The sequence below is a fragment of the Doryrhamphus excisus genome, linkage group LG16 (assembly GCF_037039965.1).
Source record: "Doryrhamphus excisus strain RoL-2023G ecotype Guam linkage group LG16, RoL_Dexc_Guam_v1.1, whole genome shotgun sequence".
In the NCBI taxonomy this organism is placed as follows: Eukaryota; Metazoa; Chordata; class Actinopteri; order Syngnathiformes; family Syngnathidae; genus Doryrhamphus; species Doryrhamphus excisus.
Window position 1 is genome coordinate 12,708,855 of NC_136372.1, and position 22,097 is coordinate 12,730,951.

At 42.7% G+C, this 22,097-nt stretch overlaps 3 protein-coding genes across 5 annotated transcripts; 2 read left to right on the plus strand and 1 right to left on the minus strand.

The window, feature by feature from the left end:
* The first annotated feature begins 472 nt into the window (after positions 1-472).
* Positions 473-5,559, plus strand: aoc2 (amine oxidase copper containing 2). The gene is made up of 5 exons (XM_058049422.2): positions 473-2,075; positions 3,123-3,241; positions 3,421-3,587; positions 4,703-4,835; positions 4,906-5,559. Exons 1-5 carry the CDS (start codon positions 530-532, stop codon positions 5,188-5,190), a joined length of 2,250 nt encoding a protein of 749 aa, XP_057905405.2. The 5' UTR covers positions 473-529; the 3' UTR covers positions 5,191-5,559.
* Positions 5,560-6,242: 683 nt separating this feature from the next.
* On the plus strand, positions 6,243-15,347 carry LOC131103680 (all-trans-retinol 13,14-reductase-like). The gene is made up of 12 exons (XM_058050140.2): positions 6,243-6,425; positions 8,243-8,425; positions 8,624-8,762; positions 8,841-8,943; positions 10,043-10,238; positions 10,326-10,523; positions 11,483-11,602; positions 11,665-11,803; positions 12,146-12,255; positions 12,358-12,524; positions 14,090-14,249; positions 14,338-15,347. The coding sequence occupies exons 1-12, from the start codon at positions 6,272-6,274 to the stop codon at positions 14,484-14,486; spliced, it is 1,818 nt and encodes a 605-aa protein (XP_057906123.2). The 5' UTR covers positions 6,243-6,271; the 3' UTR covers positions 14,487-15,347.
* Positions 14,561-22,097, minus strand: LOC131103681 (MAGUK p55 subfamily member 2-like). Of its 3 annotated transcripts, none has more exons than XM_058050142.2 (13): positions 21,980-22,097; positions 21,416-21,519; positions 20,659-20,814; positions 20,397-20,573; positions 20,211-20,318; positions 18,939-19,058; positions 18,599-18,730; positions 17,812-17,914; positions 17,501-17,569; positions 16,886-17,047; positions 16,523-16,725; positions 16,239-16,367; positions 14,561-15,180 (listed from the first exon to the last, which is right to left on the minus strand). In XM_058050142.2, the coding sequence occupies exons 2-13, from the start codon at positions 21,494-21,496 to the stop codon at positions 15,004-15,006; spliced, it is 1,617 nt and encodes a 538-aa protein (XP_057906125.2). In that variant the 5' UTR covers positions 21,497-21,519; positions 21,980-22,097; the 3' UTR covers positions 14,561-15,003. The 3 variants fall into 3 exon arrangements, with proteins under 3 accessions (XP_057906125.2, XP_057906126.2, XP_057906124.2); XM_058050143.2 differs by having other exon boundaries at positions 14,561-15,106; positions 20,211-20,330; XM_058050141.2 differs by having other exon boundaries at positions 20,211-20,330.

The window sequence follows — 22,097 nt, forward strand, 5'->3', positions numbered from 1 at the left end:
TTGGTTTCAAACACAAGTCCATCTGTGTGTGTGTGTGTGCTGTGCTGTTGGGTGTATTGTTGGCTTCCATTAGTGTAGATAAACATCTCCAAATACTTCTGTGTGTGTGTGTGTACCCTCTTTAGGGTGTATGGTTTTACTTTTTTACACAAGTGCTTGTGTGTGTGTGTGTGTTGGGGGGTTGTTTGGGGTGCACATCTGGCCATGTGTGGAGGGGGCCTGATAGTGGGATGCTCCCACATGCTCCCACATGCTCCCACATGTACAAGAACCAGAAGTCTGGGAGAGAATTCTTCTAATGGTCAGCCTTTCTGTGGTGTTGTGCAACCATTCTTGACGTAGTTAGCATTTTTAGGCTGATTCATCAGGGAGTAAGAGTCCACTGAGATGTGGGTCTGGTTCTGGCAATCCTTTCCAAGCCAGGAGGAAGTGTGTGTGGGGGGTGGCGGGTGGGGCATCCCAGAACACTTACATTCTTCGCATCTTCCCACCATTAGACGCTGACTGCGCATGAGGACAGAAGTACAAGATGAACTCGCTGGTGAAATGGACGCTTCTTGTCTTGGTCCTGGTCTCGGTTTTGGTCAACATGATTTTGATTGGCATGATCTCCAGCAGGGTGCCTGCGTGTTCCACTCAGCGTGTTCATCCTCTCAAAGGCAAACATGATGAGCGCAGCCGCGTGTTTGCTGATTTGACTAGTGAGGAGTACCTACAGGTCCAGCAGTACATGGTCCAGCAGAAGGACTTGGGCATCAGGACCAGGCAGCTCACCAAGCCGTCTGACAACTTCCTGTTCTTAATCGAGCTGTCTATGCCCAGGAAAGCCGATGTGTTGGCCTACTTGGACGGGTTGGGTCCTGAGCCGGTGCGTGAAGCCACCGTAGTGGTTTTCTACGGATCCAAGGGCCACATTAAGGAGTATGTGGTGGGGCCTCTGCCTAAGCCCACGTACCACAAGGACGTTACCAAGATGAAGTACAAGACTGAGCTCCCCATCACCGCGCGTACTGTAACCGTTGGGGAATATCACTTTCTGACAAAGTTTTTGAAAGATCAGCTCTCAAAGATGGGGGACATCATTAAGGAGAGCTTCGGCAACAAAACACTCAACCCCTTCGAGCAAATGCCCCGCGGAATCCAATCCGGAGACAGAAAAACATGGGTGTCTTTGTTCAGGAACTTCAGCGGCATGTACATCCACCCGGTTGGTTTGGAGATGCTCATCAATCACGAGAGCTTAAATGCCTCCTACTGGACGGTAGAGAAGCTTCTGTACAACGGCCAGTACTTTGACACCGTGGAAGAACTCAAGCAGAAATACGCGGCAGGTTCTGTGAAAAGAATCGTTTACAAGGAAGCTACCGAGTATGACTCTCTGATACCCAAGAACAAACCTCTGCAGCTCAGCCCCATGCAGTTTTACGCAGAAGGGAAACGCTTCAGCGTCAGCGGCAACCACGTCCTCTACCTGGACTGGAGCTTTGCTTTCGGACTGAGTACCCTCACTGGTATGAGGGTCTTTGACGTGCGCTTTAAGGGAGAGAGAATTGTGTACGAGCTGAGCGTGCAAGAAGCCATGTCCGTGTACGGGTCAGTGACACCTGGGATGATCCTCACCAAGTTTTTGGACTCCAGTATCGGAATCGGGCGCTTTGCACATGAACTGGTCCGTGGCATAGATTGCCCTCACCAAGCCACTTATGTGACCATGTACCGCTACATCGATGTCCCCAAACCCGTGAGGTTTAAGAATTCCATCTGCATCTTTGAGCACAACTTTGGTCAGCCGCTACGCAGGCACTTCTCCGACTTTTTCAGTAACGGTTATGGCGGCATGGTCAACAGCGCCCTGGTGTTGAGGACCATCACGGCAATCGGGAACTACGACTACATGTGGGATTTCATCTTCTACCAAAGTGGATCAGTAGAAGCAAAGGTGCACGCCACAGGATACATCTCGTCTTCCTATTTGGTGGATGGAAGTCTGAAACACGGCCACCAGGTGGCGGAAAAGGTACTGGGGAACATCCACACCCACTTCATCAACTTCAAGGTGGATCTGGACGTGTTGGGTGAGGAGAACATTCCTTTTGTTCTTCCCAAAAGGCAGGTCATGTACAAACACAGACTTGCTGGTGCTTTCAAAATGAAAAAGGTCAGGTCAGAAGATTTGTCCAAGATAAGATATAGTCCGACAAGGGGAAATTCCAGGTTTCCAGCAGCAAAAGCAGAGTAGAAAAACACTCAAGAGCATAAAAAGTACTCATAGCATCGTCTTTTTACTGCTTCATCGCCTATACTAAACTTGGTTAGAAACATGAATTGACATCATGGTCATTTTGTATTGAGTTGTGGACTTCTGTAGAGGAGCTACACACCATAACTTGCACAGAAAGCTTTCTACATCTTCCAGAATCTGCACCTATTCCATTTGGATTTCTTTGGATTTCCAAAACTGTTGTTTCTTTTATCTTTTTCCTGATTCCGGAGTCGCCACAGCGGATCTTTTTGATCCCCATACTGATTTTGGCTTGAGCCCTTAATATGGTTGAGCCCTTTTTATATTGGTCGGAGACTTACAGTGTATGAAGTCAAAGAGTGCTTTTATTGCGTGCAGACAATCTTCACACAACATCAGGAGTGGAAATTTTTGCAGGACAAGCCATGTTAAAAAAAAAAAGCTAGCGATTGTGGTGGAAAAGGCTATTAGCAACTCCAGACATGGGTGAGCTTGTCATTTGCATGCAGGCAAGACGTTCCATGCACACTCTATAATGCTACACTTATGAAGCCTCATAGTCACCAAGGGGCCCGAAACTTCTTCTTCTGCTCTTCATGAGGCCATCACAGTCACCGTGGCTTGTGACAGCTTCTCACATTCATATTCATACCTACGTCTACAGACAACACCACTCCTGCAAATTCTACTACAAACAGTGGTACCATCACATAGTGGCTCTGTACCACAAATACTACTCCATACTATAGAAATTGTGGTACTATCAGAAGTAGTGGATTTGTTTCAGTGTTTATTCATCTTATGCTTTCAATGTCTCTGGAGTGCAAACTATCCATGTATTATACAGCATGTATATGTATTTGCTGTTATTTGACTGCAGGAGTGAAAAACGTGTTCCAGACCAAAGACATGGAGTTTGTGAACGTGACGGTACCATGGCTGCCAGGGCGCTACGCCATGGTTCCTCAACTGGTGGAGAAGCAATTGAAATCAGAACAGGTAAGCTTGATCTTCAAGCACTTGAAATTGAAGGCATGGCTCAGGTCGTAGAGTGTTTGCCTCCCAACCTGACGGTTGTGGGTTCGATCCTCATGTTCTAACGAAGCGCTTTTAGTGCCTTGGAGGTGGAAACATGAAAACAAGGTGACGTTAATGAAGTTATCCTGTCATCCCTACAGGAGGCAGCTCTGCGTCATGATGCCAAAACTCCTCGCTACCTCCACATAGCCAGTAACAAAACCAATGCCTGGGGCCATCAGCGTTCTTACAGACTCCAAGTACTCAGCTTCACTGGAGACCACCTCCCTGAGAGCCAAACAGAAGAAAGAGCCATGTCCTGGGCCAGGTAGGGCCAAAGTAAAGCCTACCTACGAAACCACCTATGTTACACACAACCATGGTGGACATTCCTTTTGCCTTGTTCTGCATCAGCTAGGTGGATTTTTACCACTATAGTAGATCACTGTACTGTACCACGATATTACACCACTGTACTGTACCACTATATTACACTAGTGTACTGTACCGCCATCCTACACCACTGTACTGTACCACTATAGTACTGTACCACTGTAGTAGACCACTGTATTGTACCACTATAGTAGACCACTGTACAATACCACTATAGTAGACCACTGCACTGTACCGCCATACTACACCACTGTACTGTACCGCTATACTACATCACTGTACTGTACCACCATACTACACCACTGTACTGTACCACTATAGTAGACCACTGCACTGTACAGCCATACTACACCACTGTACTGTACCGCTATACTACACCACTGTACTGTACCGCTATACTACACCACTGTACTGTGCCGCTATACTACACCACTGTACTATACCACTATAGTAGACCACTGTACCACTATAGTAGACCACTGTACTGTACCGCTATACTACACCACTTTACTGTACCACTATAGTAGATCACTGTACTGTACCACTATAGTAGATCACTGTACTGTACCAATATATTACACCACTGTACTGTACCACCATACTACACCACTGTACTGTACTGCCATACTACACCACTGTACTGTACCACTACAGTACACCACTGTACTGTACCACTATAGTAGACCACTGTTATGTGACACTATACTACACCACTGTACTGCACCACTATAGTACACCACTTTACTGTACCACTATAGTACACCACTTTACTGTACCACTATAGTACACCACTTTACTGTACCGCCATACTACACCACTGTACAGTACCGCTATAGTACACCCCTGTACTGTACCACAATAGTTGACCACTGTTATGTACCACTATACTACACCACTGTACTGTACCACTATATTACACCACTTTACTGTACCACTATAGTAGACCACTGTTATGTACCACTATACTACACCGCTGTACATTACCACTATAGTAGACCACTGTTATGTACTACTATAGTATACCACTTTTTCATTGTGTTTGGTGTTCAGGTATAAGGTCGCCATCACTAAGCACAAGGATTTGGAGCAGACCAGCAGCAGTTTGTATAATCAGAACAACATGTGGAAGGCAGCGGTTGACTTCAGCTCGTACATCCAAGACAACGAGAGCATTGAGAATGAGGTGAATGTGAAAAGTACACCTGGCAACACCAAAATCAAGGTTTTGGAGGTGACCGTTTGTGTATTTCCAGGATCTGGTTGCTTGGGTCACCACCGGATTCCTCCACATTCCTCATGCCGAGGACATCCCCAATACCGTGACTGTAGGGAACGGGGGCGGGGTTCTGCTGCGCCCCCATAACTACTTTGACCAGGATCCTTCAATTCACTCGGCGGACGGGGTGTACATCAAGTCAGGTGCTGAGGAAAGCTGTGAGAACAACAGGATGGCTTGCGTGGCCAAAGAGTCCTGCAGTCCTCTCCTGGAACCTTTCACCTACAACGGCTTTGAAGGAGTCATTAAGTTCCACGACTAGACTTCATTCCTCCAATCCTCATGCCTCTTTCTCTCTCTCTTTCTCTCTCTCCTCCTCTCTCTTGCTTTCCTTCACTCTGTGTCAAGATTTGTATTACATAATAAAAGCTGTATGGTGGGGACACAGCCTGGGGTTATGATAAAATAATAAATAAATGAATCCTACAATCAGTGAGAGTGAAGTGGAGCATCAATGTATTGCCATGTGCATATGTGTCGGGCAGGAAGACGGTTCACTCTGTGCATTGCCTTCAGCACCTTGGATCCATAGAACAAGGGCATGAACGGGGTGAGCCATTTTGTCAGTCATACAGTCCCTTTGTCTGGGTGAGTGGAGGCGGGGCTGGTGGCATACACACAGCATGTAGAAGAGTGTAACCTAGTGGAAATGATATTTGTACTTTTCATAAAGGTTGTGTTAAAATCTGGTGTCTCATCTTGTCTCTTCTGTGTCTTGTGACATGCTTAGTATGTACATATACGTATATACAGTATATACGTGATACGAGATCTGCGTGCTAACCACTAGATCGCCGTGCAGCCCAGCAATGATTACTTCTTGCTATTTTTTTGTATGTTAGATTTCAGTTTGCTGATGTATACATAAATACAATAGTTTTGCCCTGGTTTTTCACTGGTATACAAATATGATGGATGTACTGCATAGAGTCATATTGAAGTGTTCAGGATGGTGAGTTGTGAATTGGTCATAGTATATATTAGAATATTAGAATATTACACAGAGTGTATTTGAAAAGTCATGTGATGCCGACACAAGTCAGCAAGCATCTTAGCAGAGAAGACATCTTTGTTTGATTTTTAACGTAGCGTAAAAGGTCTGCTAGAAACATAGCCTGAGGTACCAGTGGAGTAGCGAGCAGTAAATGAATACTGCTTGTACTTGCTAATGTGATTATCAGCGGCTAAACAAGTCCTTGTGTGTCCGCTTTGTCACACCGTCATTGGGGACAGGTCATGAGTTGCTGGGTAATTATATCCTTAGCCGGTGCCCAAGTCCTCCCTACATAACGGACCGCCGTCCATCACCTACTGTCCTTTACTCAGCTGGTCCAGGCTGGACGATGTGGTGGTGGCTGCTTGCTGTGGTGTTTGTCGGCCTGATGCTGGCCTTCCTGACCTTCGGGCGGCGCTACAAGGTGTTCAGTGAGAGGACCGTCAAGCCTCCGGGAGCCCTGGAGAACAACGACAAAAAGAGGGATGACAGACTAAAGAGAGGTGAGATCACCTTTACCTGCACTCAGTACACATGGCCCGCCCCCAAACCTCATTGGATAATTCATTCCAACAACCTTACATTAGAAGCACAATGCTTTTACTTTGAAGGTTTTTTTACATACTGTATGCACCTGCGCCTCGTTGAATGCGCATAGGAAGTGTTTATGGCAGGATGAGCAGACCTTGAAAAGCCTTCTCTGTTGTTCGACAACAGTTCCCCTTCCCTTCCTTGCTTCCTTCCTTCCTTCCTTCCTGCTCAAATAAAAAAAACTAAATAAGAAAAATAGGATGGCGTTTTACCCTAATGTGTGTCGTGTGGATATACCTTTGTTTACTATTTACTCTCAACCAAAGATGATGCTGTGTAGTGTAGACATGTGTATAGTATGATGGTGGTGTGTACTGTAGACATGTGTATAGTATGATGATGGTGTGTAGTAATAATAATAATAATACATTTTATTTATAGGCACCTTTCAGGACACTCAAGGTCACTGTACAGAATTGTTAAGATAAATAAAACACAGTTAAAATGACACACATAAAAAAAACAACTAAAAAACAGCAGTTTTCTTGTCATATACAGTAGAGGACCCTTGACTAGTGTTTTACAGGGCATCACTAAAAACAGCACAGTGTTTCCGTCTTATAGGTGATCTTTGGTTAACATTTTATTGTTGTTTTTAGGAATCTACTTCCAAAGTAACAACAGCACCACACGTTTGTCTTATGAAGGCTCTTTGACTAGAACTAGAGTCCAAAAAACAGAAGAGTACTCCTGTCAAATATATATGAACTGATGTTCTTCAAGGACTCCCTTCGGAGATGCTGGTGTTCAACTATTTGTTCTAATAAATGCATGAGGTAGCAAGAAAAAAAAAAATCACACACATACATGTATTGATGGAGAACCAAGTTCTGATTTCCTGTAGGCAGTCAGAGAGACATGCGGCTGGGAGGGTGGAATTGGGTTTGGTGGATTTGGCAGTAGTGATCATGACCTTGTAGTGGAGAATGAGTGGTCCTATGAACAGTGAGTCCAGATTTCCTGTAGATGCGTTTGAGTTGACATCGATTAGCCTTGAGTTCAGGTGTAAACCAGGGTGCGGAGTGGTTGAGGGTGACAGTCTGTGTCCAGAATATTATGAAATCCAGTGTTATAACGGGTAAGCAGTTCATCAGGAGTGGATGTGTAGTTGATTAGCAATACTGGTATTCAGAGCAGTTAGGTCAGTGTCCTTTGTATTAATGATATGGAACGAGGCAGTTTGGATTTCAATAGTGCAAGGTTGACGTTAAATGATACAAGTTTATGGTCAGAGATGGGAGCCCAATGGCAGAACAATTAAACGGAGTAACACCAGAACAGCAGGTCCAGAATATGACCTTTAGAGTGGGTGGGAAAGTCAATGAACTGCTATATTCCAAAACTGTCCAGGCAGGATGTGAAGCTTCTTGGGAGAGGATTATTCATATTGTATGCTGATGTGGCACGGCGATCGAGTGGTTAGCGCACAGACCTCACAGCTAGGAGACCAGGGTTCAATTCCACCCTTCACCCTCGGCCATCTCTGTGTGGAGTTTGCATGTTCTCCCTGTGCATGCGTGGGTTTATCAATATCAGGTATTTTGATTACTATGATTGACACATGACTTTCTCTCATCCATTTCTCTGATATGTGGATTCTTTCCAGTCTGAGTTGGAGAATTTCTTTTGTGGAAGATGATTGAGAAGAACGATGGCATGAATGAAATGAATCTGTGTACTCCAATCCTCCAAATAACATGATACGTATATATATGTTATGTATACGTAGGATTCCGCATGGATCGTGTTCCTCAGGGTTTGGATGCTGTGGTTATTGGCAGCGGGATGGGAGGACTGTCAGCGGCGGCGTTGTTGTCCAAAGCTGGAAAGAAGGTTCTGGTTCTGGAGCAGCACGATCAGGCTGGAGGATGCACGCACACCTTTCAAAATAAAGGATTTGAGTTTGATGTGGGTATGTCACTTCCTCAAGTCTTTTTCACAAAAAACATGTCCATGGTTTGATCCAGGTCTTTAGCATAGAAATACGTATCTGAAAGACATGAAATACCAAGTACCAGTCAGTATCAGTAGCACACGGTCCTCAGATCAATACACATAGGAATATATGAATATAATATATAGGAATAATATTGCTGACTGTTGATGCCAGGCATTCATTACCTGGGCCAGCTTCATGACAACAGCATGCTGAGGATTGCGTTGGATCAGATCACAGAAGGCCAGTTGCAGTTTACTCGACTGGAGCAACACTTTGATACTCTGCTTTTGGGCCAGCCAGGACAACAAAGGTTAGAGGATGAAGTATTTTTATACTTCCAGTTGTTTATTTGATCTTAAAACCCTAAGTGTTTGTTCCCTTTTCCCAGGGAGTATCACATCCATGCTGGGAAGACGGAAATGGCAGCCAGCCTGAAGAAGCAGTTCCCTGGGGAGGAGGACGCCATTGACGAGTTTTTCCGCTTGATGAAGGTTCACTAAAAGAAGGAAGCTGTCACTAGACTTGGCTCAGCTGCCCTGACATATACAGTACACTCTCTTGTATATACACAGTGTATAGCGTCTACATATATTGTACACACTCTGCATATACACTCATAGTGTATATACAGTGTAGAGTGTATATAGCATGTACACAGAGTGTATAGAGTGTACATAGAGTGCATGGAGTGTACATATAGTGCATGGAGTGTGTATATAGTGTATTGAGTGTACATATAGTGTTTATAGAGTGTATGGAGGGTACATAGTGTGTTCATAGAGTGTATGGGGTGTACATAGAGTGCACATTGAGTATACATAGAGTGTACATTGAGTGTACATTGAGTGTTTATAGAGTGTATGGAGGGTACATAGTGTGTTCATAGAGTGTGTGGGGTGCACATAGAGTGTACATAGAGTGTACATAGAGTGTACATAGAGTGCACATAGAGTGTACATAGAGTTTACATAGAGTGTACATAGAGTGTACATATAGTGTACATAAAGTGTACATCAAGTGTACATTGAGTGTTTATAGAGTGTATTGAGGGTACAGTGTGTGTTCATAGAGTGTATGGGTGTATAGTGTGTTCATAGAGTGTATGGGGTGCACATAGTGTGTTCATAGAGTGTATGGGGTGCACATAGAGTGCACATAGAGTGCACATATAGCGTACATAGAGTGTTTGTAGAGAGTTTCAAGTGTACACAGAGTGCACATCAAGTGTACATAGAGTGCACATAGAGTACACATAGAGTGCACATGGAGTGTACATAGTGCACATAGAGTGTCCATAAAGTGTACATAGAGTGTACATAGAGTGTACATAGAGTGCACATTGAGTGTTTGTAGAGTGTACATGGAATGTACATAGAGTGTACATAGAGTGTACATAAAGTGTAGAGAGTGTGCATTGAGTGTTTATAGAGTGTATGGAGGGTACAGTGTGTGTTCATACAGTGTATGGGGTGTACATATGGGGTGTACCATTCATACATAGAATGTATGAATGGTACATATCCATGTGTACACAGACTGTATAGAGTTTATGGAGTGTATAGCATACGTACTTGATGTGTTCTCTTGCAGTTAGCCTCACAACGGACACCACTGATTGCCGGTTTGAAGATGATTCCTTATTGGCTGGTCAACTTCCTGATTTGGACGGGCCTATTGGATCGCATATCAACCGTCTTCCGCCTAGCGACAACAAACCACTCCGAAATCATGTCCAGTCTCACAGACAACAAGGACCTTCAGGCTCTCTCTGCCTACCTTTTCTATGGTGCTGGACAATGACAAATACTAAACATACTAATGTAGTTCATATTTCACACATCATGTAAAAACCTCTATGCTTGTTTTCTTCAAGGTGTGCCTCCTAAACAGTCCAGCTTTCTCATCAATGCACTTCTTGTCCATCATTACAAACGCGGTGCTTACTACCCACGAGGGGGCGCCAGTGAGTTTGCCTTCCATATCATCCCTGTCATCCAACAGTCAGGGGGCGCTGTCTTGGTCAGGGCTCCCGTGCAGCGTGTTCTACTAAACCAGCAAGGGAGAGCTTGTGGTGAGAAAAGAATGCTATTTTATATTTTAGCTTTTTATCCTAGCTTTGTCATTATTATATGGGAGCCAGGCAACGACATTTCGTTGGCAATTTCACTACTGTGTTTTTGTGCAATGACAATAAAGGGAGTCTATCTATCTATCTATCTATCTATCTATCTATCTATCTATCTATCTATCTATCTATCTATCTATCTATCTATCTATCTATCTATCTATCTATCTATCTATCTATCTATCTATCTATCTATCTATCTATCTATCTATCTATCTATCTATCTATCTATCTATCTATCTATCTATCTATCTATCTATCTATCTATCTATCTATCTATCTATCTATCTATCTAACATGTCCATCTTATCGTGGTCATGTAGTCATCACATATTTATCATGTCTCGGTGATATATTCATCACATATTTATCATATCTTGGTCATGTATTCATCACATATTTATCATATCTTGGTCATGTATTCATCACATATTTATCATATCTCGACTCATGTATTCATCACATATTCATCATATCTCGGTCATGTAGTCATCACATATTCATCATATCTTGGTCATGTGTTCATCACATATTTATCATATCTTGGTCATGTATTCATCACTTATTTATCATATCTTGGTCATGTATTCATCACTTATTTATCATATCTTGGTCATGTATTCATCACATATTCATCATATCTTGGTCATGTATTCATCATATATTTATCATATCTCGGCCATGTATTCATCACTTATTTATCATATCTTGGTCATGTAGTCATCACATATTCATCATATCTTGGTCATGTATTCATCACATATTCATCATATCTTGGTCATGTAGTCATCACATATTCATCATATCTTGGTCATGTATTCATCACATGCTCATCATATCTTGGCTATGTATACATCACATCTAATCTGTGTATTTTGAACTGTCATGGTTGTTTTTGTTTGCAGGTGTGACGGTGCTGAAGGGCCAGGAGGAGATTGAGATCTTTGCTCCCGCCGTCATCTCCAATGCAGGAATCTTCAACACCTTCCAGAAGTTTTTGCCGCAGCACATCCAAGAAAAAGCAGGTGAAATCTCTGAGTGTACTTCCTCTTTGTTTCCTTTTCCTGACTGTTGGACTCTTGGCTAGAGATCCGGTCCTTGTTGAGTATGGTACGTCACGGCATGGGTTCCTTCTTGGTCTTTGTTGGTCTGGATGGAACCAAAGAAGAACTGGGAATCGTTTCCACCAATTTCTGGATGTATAAAGACAACAACCTGGACTCACTGTAAGTTCTGTGTCTTTGGAGCCTTTTCACACTTTATGATTTCCATATGTGATATTATCAAATGAATAACCATGTAGACTTGCAAGTAAAAAGCTCATCCTGGTTCTCCCACTTCGGGCTGGGTGTAAATCTGCACTGCCTCAGGTTGACAAGTGTTTTGGTAAGCCGGTGAGCGAGTGTAAATATTAGACTTAAGCGTCACTACCAAGTGCTGCTCTCCATCACTGGAAAGGACACAAAGAATATTTCTAATAACTCAAGCATTGCTATACTCATGTGTCAGGTCATGGGATGTATGTATCATGTATACATACATGTATACAATAAGTTGTGTGTATGAAGGATGGAAGAGTATTCCTCACGGAGCAGAGAGCAGGTATTGGGGAACATTCCCATGATGTTCATCACCTTTCCATCCGCCAAAGATCCCACAGCCAGCATTCGACACCCAGGTAACACACACACAAACACACACACACGGCTCTTGCTCCTCCATAAAAGACCCATTTGTCAAGAAACTGTTGAAATGTTTGGGATGTGTTTATGTTCTTCAGGCAAGTCCTGCATGACTTTGCTCACCATGGCTCGCTATGAGTGGTTTGAGGAGTGGGAGGGGACAAAGCTGGGCAAGAGGGGACAAGACTACCTGGATATGAAACACGCCATGTCTCAAGAACTGCTGGATTGGGCCCTGACCATCTTCCCCCAACTGAAAGACAAGGTGTGTTCATTGGTTCAAGGTCTTTCTGTCTTCCTTATGTCTTTAGCTTTTTACATGGCGTCACCCCCCTCCCCCCAATATATATATATATATGTATATATATCATATCATGTATCCAGTTAGCAACCGGTTGCTATCCAGACAGGCAGTGTAAAAGTACATTGGTTAGGTACTACATGGGGGTGCTGGACATCACAAAAACAACTTTCATATGTTGGATTACGTTCTTCTAATCTGCCTCAGGAGGTACATGTACAGGTACAGGTACAGGTACTGGTCTGCACCCTCAGCTTCTCATCGTCACCTTCAGGGATTTCAGCCAGTGCACTTACGACTCTGCTCACGTTCAAAAACCAATACCAACACAACCACTAACACAACCAATAATGCATTCATCGTCTCATGCATCACTGATCACTTGTCAGACAATTCCCAGTCGGACTGCTTGGGATTGGTGCTGTTGGAGCCATCAGTACAGTTGAAGCCATCAGTACTGTTGTTGTCATCAGTACCATTGTTGCCTTCAGTACCATTGTTGCCATCAGTATCGTTGTTGTGATCAATATCGTTGTGGCCATCAGTACCGTTGTTGTGATCAATATCGTTGTGGCCATCAGTACTGTTGTTGTGATCAATACCGTTGTGGCCATCAGTACCATTGTTGTGATCAATACCGTTGTAGCCATCAGTACTGTTGTTGCCATCAGTACCATTGTTGCCTTCAGTACCAATGTTGCCATCAGTACCATTGTTATGATCAATACCATTGTTGCCATTAGCACCATTGTTGCCATCATTACCATTGTTGCCATCATTACCATTGTTGCCATCATTACCGTTGTTGCCATCAGTACCGTTGTTGCCATCAGTACCATCGTTGTGGTCAGTACAGTTGTAGCCATCTGTACCATTGTTGCCATCAGTACCGTTGTTGTGATCAATACCATTGTTGCCATCAGTACCATTGTTGTGACCAGTACAGTTGTAGCCATCAGTACCGTTGTTGACATCAGTACCATTGTTGACATCAGTACCATTATGGCCATCAGTACTGTTGTTGCCATCAATACTGTTGTTGCCATCAGTACCGTTGTTGCCATCAGTACCATCGTTGTGATCAGTACAGTTATAGCCATCTGTACCATTGTTGTCATCAGTACCATTGTTGTGATCAGTACAGTTGTAGCCATCAGTATTGTTGACATCAGTACCATTGTTGACATGAGTACCATTGTGGCCGTCAGTACCGTTGTTGCCTTCAATACTGTTGTTGCCATCAGTACTGTTGTTCCCATCAATACTGTTGTTGCCATCAGTACTGTTGTTGTGATCAGTATCAGTACCGTTGTTGCAAACAGTAACATTTGCAATCACAAATGATGCGGCCCGTGTGCCACCCCCTGTGGACCCTGTCCGATGAAAAGGTAGGTATGCACAGTATGAGCTCTAAATGGTGTTGTTGGGAAAGTGAGAAACTCTTCTGTGTGCCGTATGCAACTGCTGGCCATTTTTAGTCTTCCAATGGTGTTTCTGTCTTCGTTTGAGTGTGTTTGTTTGCTGTTTAGGTGGTTATGGTGGACGCCGCCACCCCGCTGACGAACGTCCACTATTTGGGTGCCCCAAGAGGGGAAATGTACGGTGCGGAACACAACCTGGAGCGCTTCACCCCACAAACGGTTGCAAGGACCAGACCCCAAACACCAGTTGGTGGTCTCTACTTAACAGGTAGTCCGGACATACAGTACGTAGCTCTATGAAGTACTATATCCTGCTAATGCTAACAGTACAGTATATGTCTTTATTGTGTACGCAGGTCAGGATGTGTTCTGTAACGGCATGGCTGGAGCTCTGCACGGTGGAATTCTTTGTGCATCGGCCGTCCTCAATCAGATTCTCTACATCGACCTTCTAGCCCTCAAGACCCGCATTAAAAGAAAACAGGCCAATCGTAAACTCGCTTGAATTGGATTTGCCTCACAACAGTAAATACACCATATAAATATCAAGATCAAATATATGGAGCAAATATCTTCAGCCTTTCATTTTATTCATTCATGACTCCCTAAGTCGTGTCCATAGCAAACATTTGTCCGGTGACAAGTCATGTGACTAGCCAAAATGGCAGCATGTCATTTGAAATGAAAGCTAATTTTCAATCCATTGAACAATAAGCAACACTTTAATTAGCAAATGCAACAAAATAATATAAGAAATAATAATACTTATACAAAAATAAAAAGCATTCATTCATAAATTCATAATAAAAAGGTTTTTGTTTTGCAATGAAACAAAAAAAAAGCCAAGAAATAAATGTTAAAAAGACTTTCTGGCCTTTTCCTCATTCTTTTTCATTCAACGAGTGAAACAGAAACACTTCCATTGTGTGCTTTAGTCTTCACACTCCTGCTTGGGATCCACTTGCACGTTGGCATTTTCATCTTCACAGCAGAAGTCATCCTTCACGGTCCAACCGCTCCTTCTAGAACACCCAGGTGACGGGAACCCACTGGTGGGTTTTAGAGACCATGTCCAGGGCAGCTTTGACTTCCCGGTAGCTTTCATCCAGGTTGTTGTTTTGGATGCTGAAGTCAAAGTAATGACCGTAAGCAGCTTGGATTTTAGAACTCTCCTCACACGTTCTCTGCAGCTCCTCATCCTGCCATCGACAACACCACATTCCAATCACTACACAACATCCATCCATCCGCACACAACTCAACACTTTTTGCTTCCATCTTTCATTAGCACAACTTTTCCTTTCTGCAAAATAGTCCTACCTCTCTCTCCCATCTTCATCACAAACGCATCCCAGTGCTAAATGTCTGCTAATTGCTAAATATCTATTAACTGGAAATGTCTGTTATTTGCTAAAGGTCTGCTAAATGCCAAATGTCTGCTGAATGCTATAGGTGTGCTAAATGTCTACTAAATGCTAAAAGTCTGCTAAATGCTAAATGTGTGATAAATGCTAAAGGTGTGCTAAGTGCTTGCTAAATGCTTGCTAAATGCTAAAGGTCTGTTAAATGTGTGCTCAATGCTAAACCTGTGCTAAATGCTAAAAGTCCGCTAAATGCAAAAAATCTGCTAAATGCTAAAAGTCTGCTAAATGCCTACTAAATGCTAAAGGTCTGCTAAATGTGTACTCAATGCTAAACCTGTGCTAAACGCTAAAGGTCCGCTAAATGCCTGTTAAATGCCTGTTAAATGTCTGCTAAATGTCCACTCAATGTCCGCTAAATGGCTGCTAAATGCTAAAGGTCTGCTAAATGTGTGCAAAATGTTAAATGTGTACTAAACGCTAAAAGTGTGCTAAAGGTGTTTTAAATGCTAAAGGTCGGCTAAATGCTAAAGGTGTGCTAAATGCGAAGGTGCGCTTAATGTCTGCTAAATGCCTGCTAAATGCTAAAGGTCTGCTAAATGTGTGCTAAATGCCAAACATGTGCTAAATGCTAAATGTGTGTTAAATGCTAAAGATCTGTTAAATGCTAAAGGTCTGCTAAATGTTAAAGGTCTGCTAAATGTGTGCTAAATCGTAAATATGTGCTAAATACTAAATGTAGAGGTGTGCTAAATGCTAAGTGTCTGCTAAAGGGTGAGGACGAGGTGTGGCATATCAAAATGCTGATTAGCCAGCTGTGCCTTCCGCTGGCCACAATAAAAGGCCAGTCCAATTCATGTCATACAAAATGTTCGTAAAGAGAAAGTGCGACTTACTGAGAGCACTTTAGTGGAAACATCAGCCTCCACGCTGGACTGATGTTTTGCCTTCAGGGCCTCAAAGTCTGGCGATTGAAGGAAAACCACGAAGGGCAAAAACTCTGACGTCCTCAGCACTTTCAGAGACTAAAATACACACACACAACATTCATTCTACACCATGGGATACATAACAAACTCTATCTATATGACTTTTAATGTAGGTGTATTTATCAATGTATGTATGTATGTGTACTGATGTATGTATGTACATGAATGTATGCATATGTATTTGTGTGTACCTGAGGGTGTGCATCCAGAATGCAAACGCGGCCTGCCTCCACAACCTCGTGTATGGAATCAGTCTTGATTCCATACAAACTGCCGTCACATTCTCCGTACTCCAGATAGCAGCCATTCTTGATGTCAGCCTCCATCTTGCTGCGGCTTGTAAACGCATACATCCGACTTTCACGCTCCCCTTTTTTGGGCTTTCTGGAGGTGTCTGGACACACACAGTTCCAATGAGTTCCAATGATGCTGGCTATGAAATATACACATATATCTATATACAGTAGATATATTCCATAGTCCATATATGTACAGTATATAGTGTAGATATACAGTATTGGTGTATTCCATGAGATGTGAAGATCAGGCTTTACATGGAATGGTGGTTCCAAAAAGGTGGGGATCCCTCAGGAGGAGCATGTTCTTCAGGCGTCGTCGTCCTACACCTTGGGCACCAACCAGAATGAGAGTCTTGCGCTTGAAAGGAGGCATCTTGGCCACCTCCTCGTACAGCAGGATCTCATGTCTGTCAAAGTCTGACCAAGAAAAGAAACATTCCACAGCAACGTCATCAACAGCATGTCATCTCTCATCGTTAAGATTTATCATCTGCATGTGGAGGAGCGATCGCATTCATCAAAAGACACGGCTTTATTTCAGCTTTGTGGATGTTTTTCTATTGCTTTATAGTAGCTAAGCTAATGCAATAGACCGACAGAGGAGCAATCACACTACAGGTGGCTGTGGTTGCATGCATGTTGTTTACGTGTGTGTGTCGTGTATGTGTGCATGCATGCACGTGTGTGTGATGCACGTATGTTTGCATGCGTGCATGTTGTGTATGTGTGTCATGTATGTGTGTATTTGTAGTATATGTGTGCATGGTGCATATGTGTGTGTGTGTGTGTCGTGTTGTGGAATAATAAATAAGAGTGAGGAATGAGTTGCAAAGCAAGAAATTGCAAGAATTGACAAAATAAGAACAGTACCTGCATTTTTCGTGGTCACATACATCATTTTTTTCTTCCTTTTCACGCCGACACCTGAGCACAAATTACCTGTGACAATAAGCAAGCAGGAAAATGTGTCAGAATAGATGTGTTCAAATGGCCGCCGGCATTATACATTCAAACACTATCACTGTACTTACACATCGAATTGTTGACTACAAAGAGATTTCACCTACTTGTTATAAAAACGTATCTCTGTCTGCGATTAATTAGTAATTAACTATGGACCAAATTCGATTAATCTCGATTAAATATTTGCCTTGATATATATCCAAATACTATTTGCTTACCTGCGGGAATGAGTTCTATATCTCTCTTGACAAACGCTTTTCTTTTCTCCTCCAACATTTGACTGGGAATCAATCCTGCAGGCCCACCCTCCACATGACGTGCCTGCATAACACACACACACACACATAAGATAAAAATAATGTTATTAGTCCAAAAAATGCATATTTAAGCAGCCTCTTGGCATTCAAAATGTACGGTGTGGTATTCACTCAGTAACGTTCCACCACAGGAAGTACAATAACTTGATGTTATGTCTTATGTTCTCTTATGATGTCTACTGTACTGTGTAATAGGAGTGTAAAGGTATCTATAGGGGTGTTATTTCATGTCTGGAGGGCTCTAATCACGTTAAAATGTGTTTTTCGAAGGTGGTAAACAGGTTTTCTATATCTTATTTTCTCCTATGATGCCTACTACATTGGGTAAAAGAATTGTAAAGGTGACTATAGGGGTGTTATTTCATGTCTGGAGGGCTCTAATCATGTCAAAATGTGTTTTTCGAAGGTGGTAAACAGGTTTTCTATATCTTATTTTCTCTTATGATGTCTACTACATTGGGTAAAAGAATTCTAAAGGTGACTATAGGGGTGTTATTTCATGTCAGGGGTCTCTCATGTAAAAAAGTGTACTTAGAAAGTGGAAAATAGGTTTCTATGCTTTAATATTGAAAATGTTCCTACTTGGAGAACGTTCACGAATGACGGTGGAATGTGGAACCAATGAATGAGGATCTACTGTAATATACTGGATGTAAAAGTACAACAACAGCTGCTGTTGGTACGTCACCTGCCACCAGTTGACATCGTCCTGGTTGACGATGTGTAAGATGTCGCCTGCACTGAAGCTCAATCCAGCCTCCTTGCAGGGAATCAGATTATCTGTGGCTGGATGGTAGTCGTAGTGACACTTAAAGAACATCTAAGACAAACACATGTTCACCTGCATTATTATTATTAGTAGTAGTAGTATTAATACACAAACAGGTGATTTTGTCAGTAAAAGAGAGAACAAGATTGGATATGTTTCATAGCTTTCCATTTCTACTAAGAAGACAAAGATGGCAGATGGCAGGGAATGCTGACTTCTGACTTCTTTTCCAAGGATTTAGTCGTGATCGGGTCTTTACCTGTCTTGGGGGGTTAGTTTCATGGTAGCTGGGTAGTATCTTCAGCACCACACTTCCACTGGCTGCTTGGAGCTCCTCCTGCAGAACCCTCGGATCCTGTCCCACATCTCGCCCATTCACCTTCACAACACAACATCCAGCAACAAATTTACTGTACAAGCACTCCTTCCACAACCCTGCCTCACGCAGTCTCTGGGAACAAGGCATCTCGCTTCAAGGACACTACAGACAGATTCCCAACAGGGATCCTATCACCATCTTTATTATGTGTCAGTGTGGTTTATTTTTTCTTAGAACACACTCACACACAACAGCCAGCACCTCTTATCTGTCTCTTTCTTTTATGGTTGGGACACTACAGATAGATCCCCAACAACAATCCTATCACCACCTTAATTATGTGTGTGTCACTGTGGTTTATTTGTTCTTAGAACACACACACAACTGTCATCACCTCATATGTCTCCTTTTAAGGTTATGACACTACGGATAGATTCCCACCGGGGATCCTATCATCATCTTTATGATGTGTGTGTCAGTGTGGTTTATTTTTCCTTAGAACACACACACAACTGTCAGCAGTTCATATATTTGTCCTTCTTATAAAATTAAGACACTACAGACAGATTCCCAACAGGGATCCTTTCACCATCATTATTATGTATGTGTCAGCGTGGTTTATTTTTTTAGAACACACTCACACACAACTGTCAGCACCTCTTATCTTTCTTATCTATCTGTCTCTTTCTTTTAAGGTTGGGACACTACAGATAGATCCCCAATGACAATCCTATCACCACCTTTATTATGTGTGTGTTAGTGTGGTTTATTTGTTCTTAGAACACACACACACAACTGTCATCCCCTCATATGTCTCCTTTTAAGGTTATGACACTACGGATAGATTCCCACCAGGGATCCTATCATCATCTTTATGATGTGTGTGTCGGTGTGGTTTATTTTTCCTTAGAACACACACACAACTGTCAGCACCTCATATATTTCTCCTTCTTATAAAATTAAGACACTACAGACAGATTCCCAATAGGGATCCTATCATTATCTTTATTATGTGTGTGGTTTATTTTTTGGAGAACACACACACAACTGCCAGCACCTCATATCTGTCTCCTTCTTTTAAGGTTGGGACACTACGGAAAGTTTCCTAACAGGGCCGTGTGTGAATGGGCTGAAATGCTGTAGAATGAATACAATGATATGTCCAGAATGAAGATGAATGTAAGGAAGGGAACGGAGAAAAAGATCATTCACCTCTTTGATGATATCGCCGATACGCAGCAATCCTTGCTGGTCTATCATCCCTCCATGGAGGATACGTGCTATCACCAGCTCACCTCCCTCCACCTTGAACGTCACACCCTGAAAACACACCTTTTTTCCTCAGCATTCTTCTCTCAACTGCGTTCCTTCCATTCCATGCAGCATGAAGGTACTTACCAGATGTTCTCCTGCTACTTTGCGGATGCCCACCATACGCACTGCATCAGGCGGCGGCTGGAATTTGTAAAGGTGTCCGTCCTGATCTTGGCGGTCATGAGTGATGAAGTCACACGGGCTGGGAGGAGGGCTTCCATCCCCGTTGGATGCAACTGAATCATGAGTCTCTAGTAAAGACTGACATCATATGATGATTATGTTATGATATACGGTAGGTATACATACATAAGTACTGTAACATTTATTTGGGATGATTCCACACCTGAAAGTGGGGTTGTGTGAGGAGGTGGCACAGCTCAGCAGCAGCATCGGAAGAGGGCGTGAAAGGGTCAAGATCACTGAGAATCTCCTGGAGAAGTTCCACGTTGTTCTTCCTCACTGGGGACAGATGCACATGCTCCACGTTCTCCTCTTCGTCCTAACACACAGTCACAAATTGCATCAATGACTATAATATCAGTCATAATTCAGTATTTTGGCCTGCACGGCGGACGAGTGGTTAGCGTGCAGACCTCACAGCTAGGAGACCCAGGTTCAATCCCACCCTCGGCCATCTCTGTGTGGAGTTTGCATGTTCTCCCTGTGCATACATGGGTTTTCTCCGGGTACTCAGGTTTCCTCCCACAGTCCAAAAACATGCTAGGTTAATTGGCGACTCCAAATTGTCCATAGGTATGAATGAGAGTGTGAATGGTTGTTTGTCTATAAGTGCCCTGTGATTGGCTGGCAGTCCAGGGTGTACCCTGCCTCTCACCCGAAGACAGCTGGGATAGCCTCCAGCATCCCCAGCGACCCTCGTGAGAATAAGCGGTAGAAAATAAATGAATGAATTCAGTATTTTCATTCATATTATAGGAATTCATGACTCTGTATGATCCTATTCATGATATATGACAAATGTTTCATTATCATCCAAAATAAGTGGGTCTCAATTACTTTCTGTCATGCCCCCGCTGGGAGACAAAAACATTTTCAGGTAGAAGTGAATGAATCGGTGTATATATATGCGTGTACCCCACCAGAGGACTCTCCATGATGCCCTTCAGATAGATGAGGTCAAGGTCATTGGCGGTGGTCGAGCTGGCGGTATTATCAGTCATTGCTTCCAACAGCCAAGGAAGTGCTAAAAACAAAGTGAAATATTACTTATTTCATTAAAATTCACACCAAATAGGAAAAGCATTGATGTAAATAACAATGTATATATAAATGTATAAAATATGCCCAGATTTTAGGCTGAATTTTATTTATGCATACAAATTAAATTCAATATGATTCTGATCTATTGTGCTCCAATACCAAATGAAAAAGGAATTGAATTGAATTGAATAAGAAATGACTGCACGTATTAAAATTAGCAGCGTTGGTGTTGTGCTCTAAATGTGTATAATATTTGATATGATACTTCATTTTTATCATATTTATTGGATGTGGTTTTGTCCATCATGCTGCCTCCACAGCAGACGGACACCCAAACAAAGAGCAGCCAAACATCGTGCATTATAATGTACTATGTGCTAACGTCACGTTACTCCTTTCTCCATCCGACAAGCAAGCAAGAAATAAACATATTTAGCCGATACCTGCTATTGACGATATTGATGATATTGTCTTATTGATGATATCGACGCAGGTGATGCTCTGAGACGAGATCAACACAATCTGAAATCTCGTGAGATTTCACCCACTCACCCCCCTTCG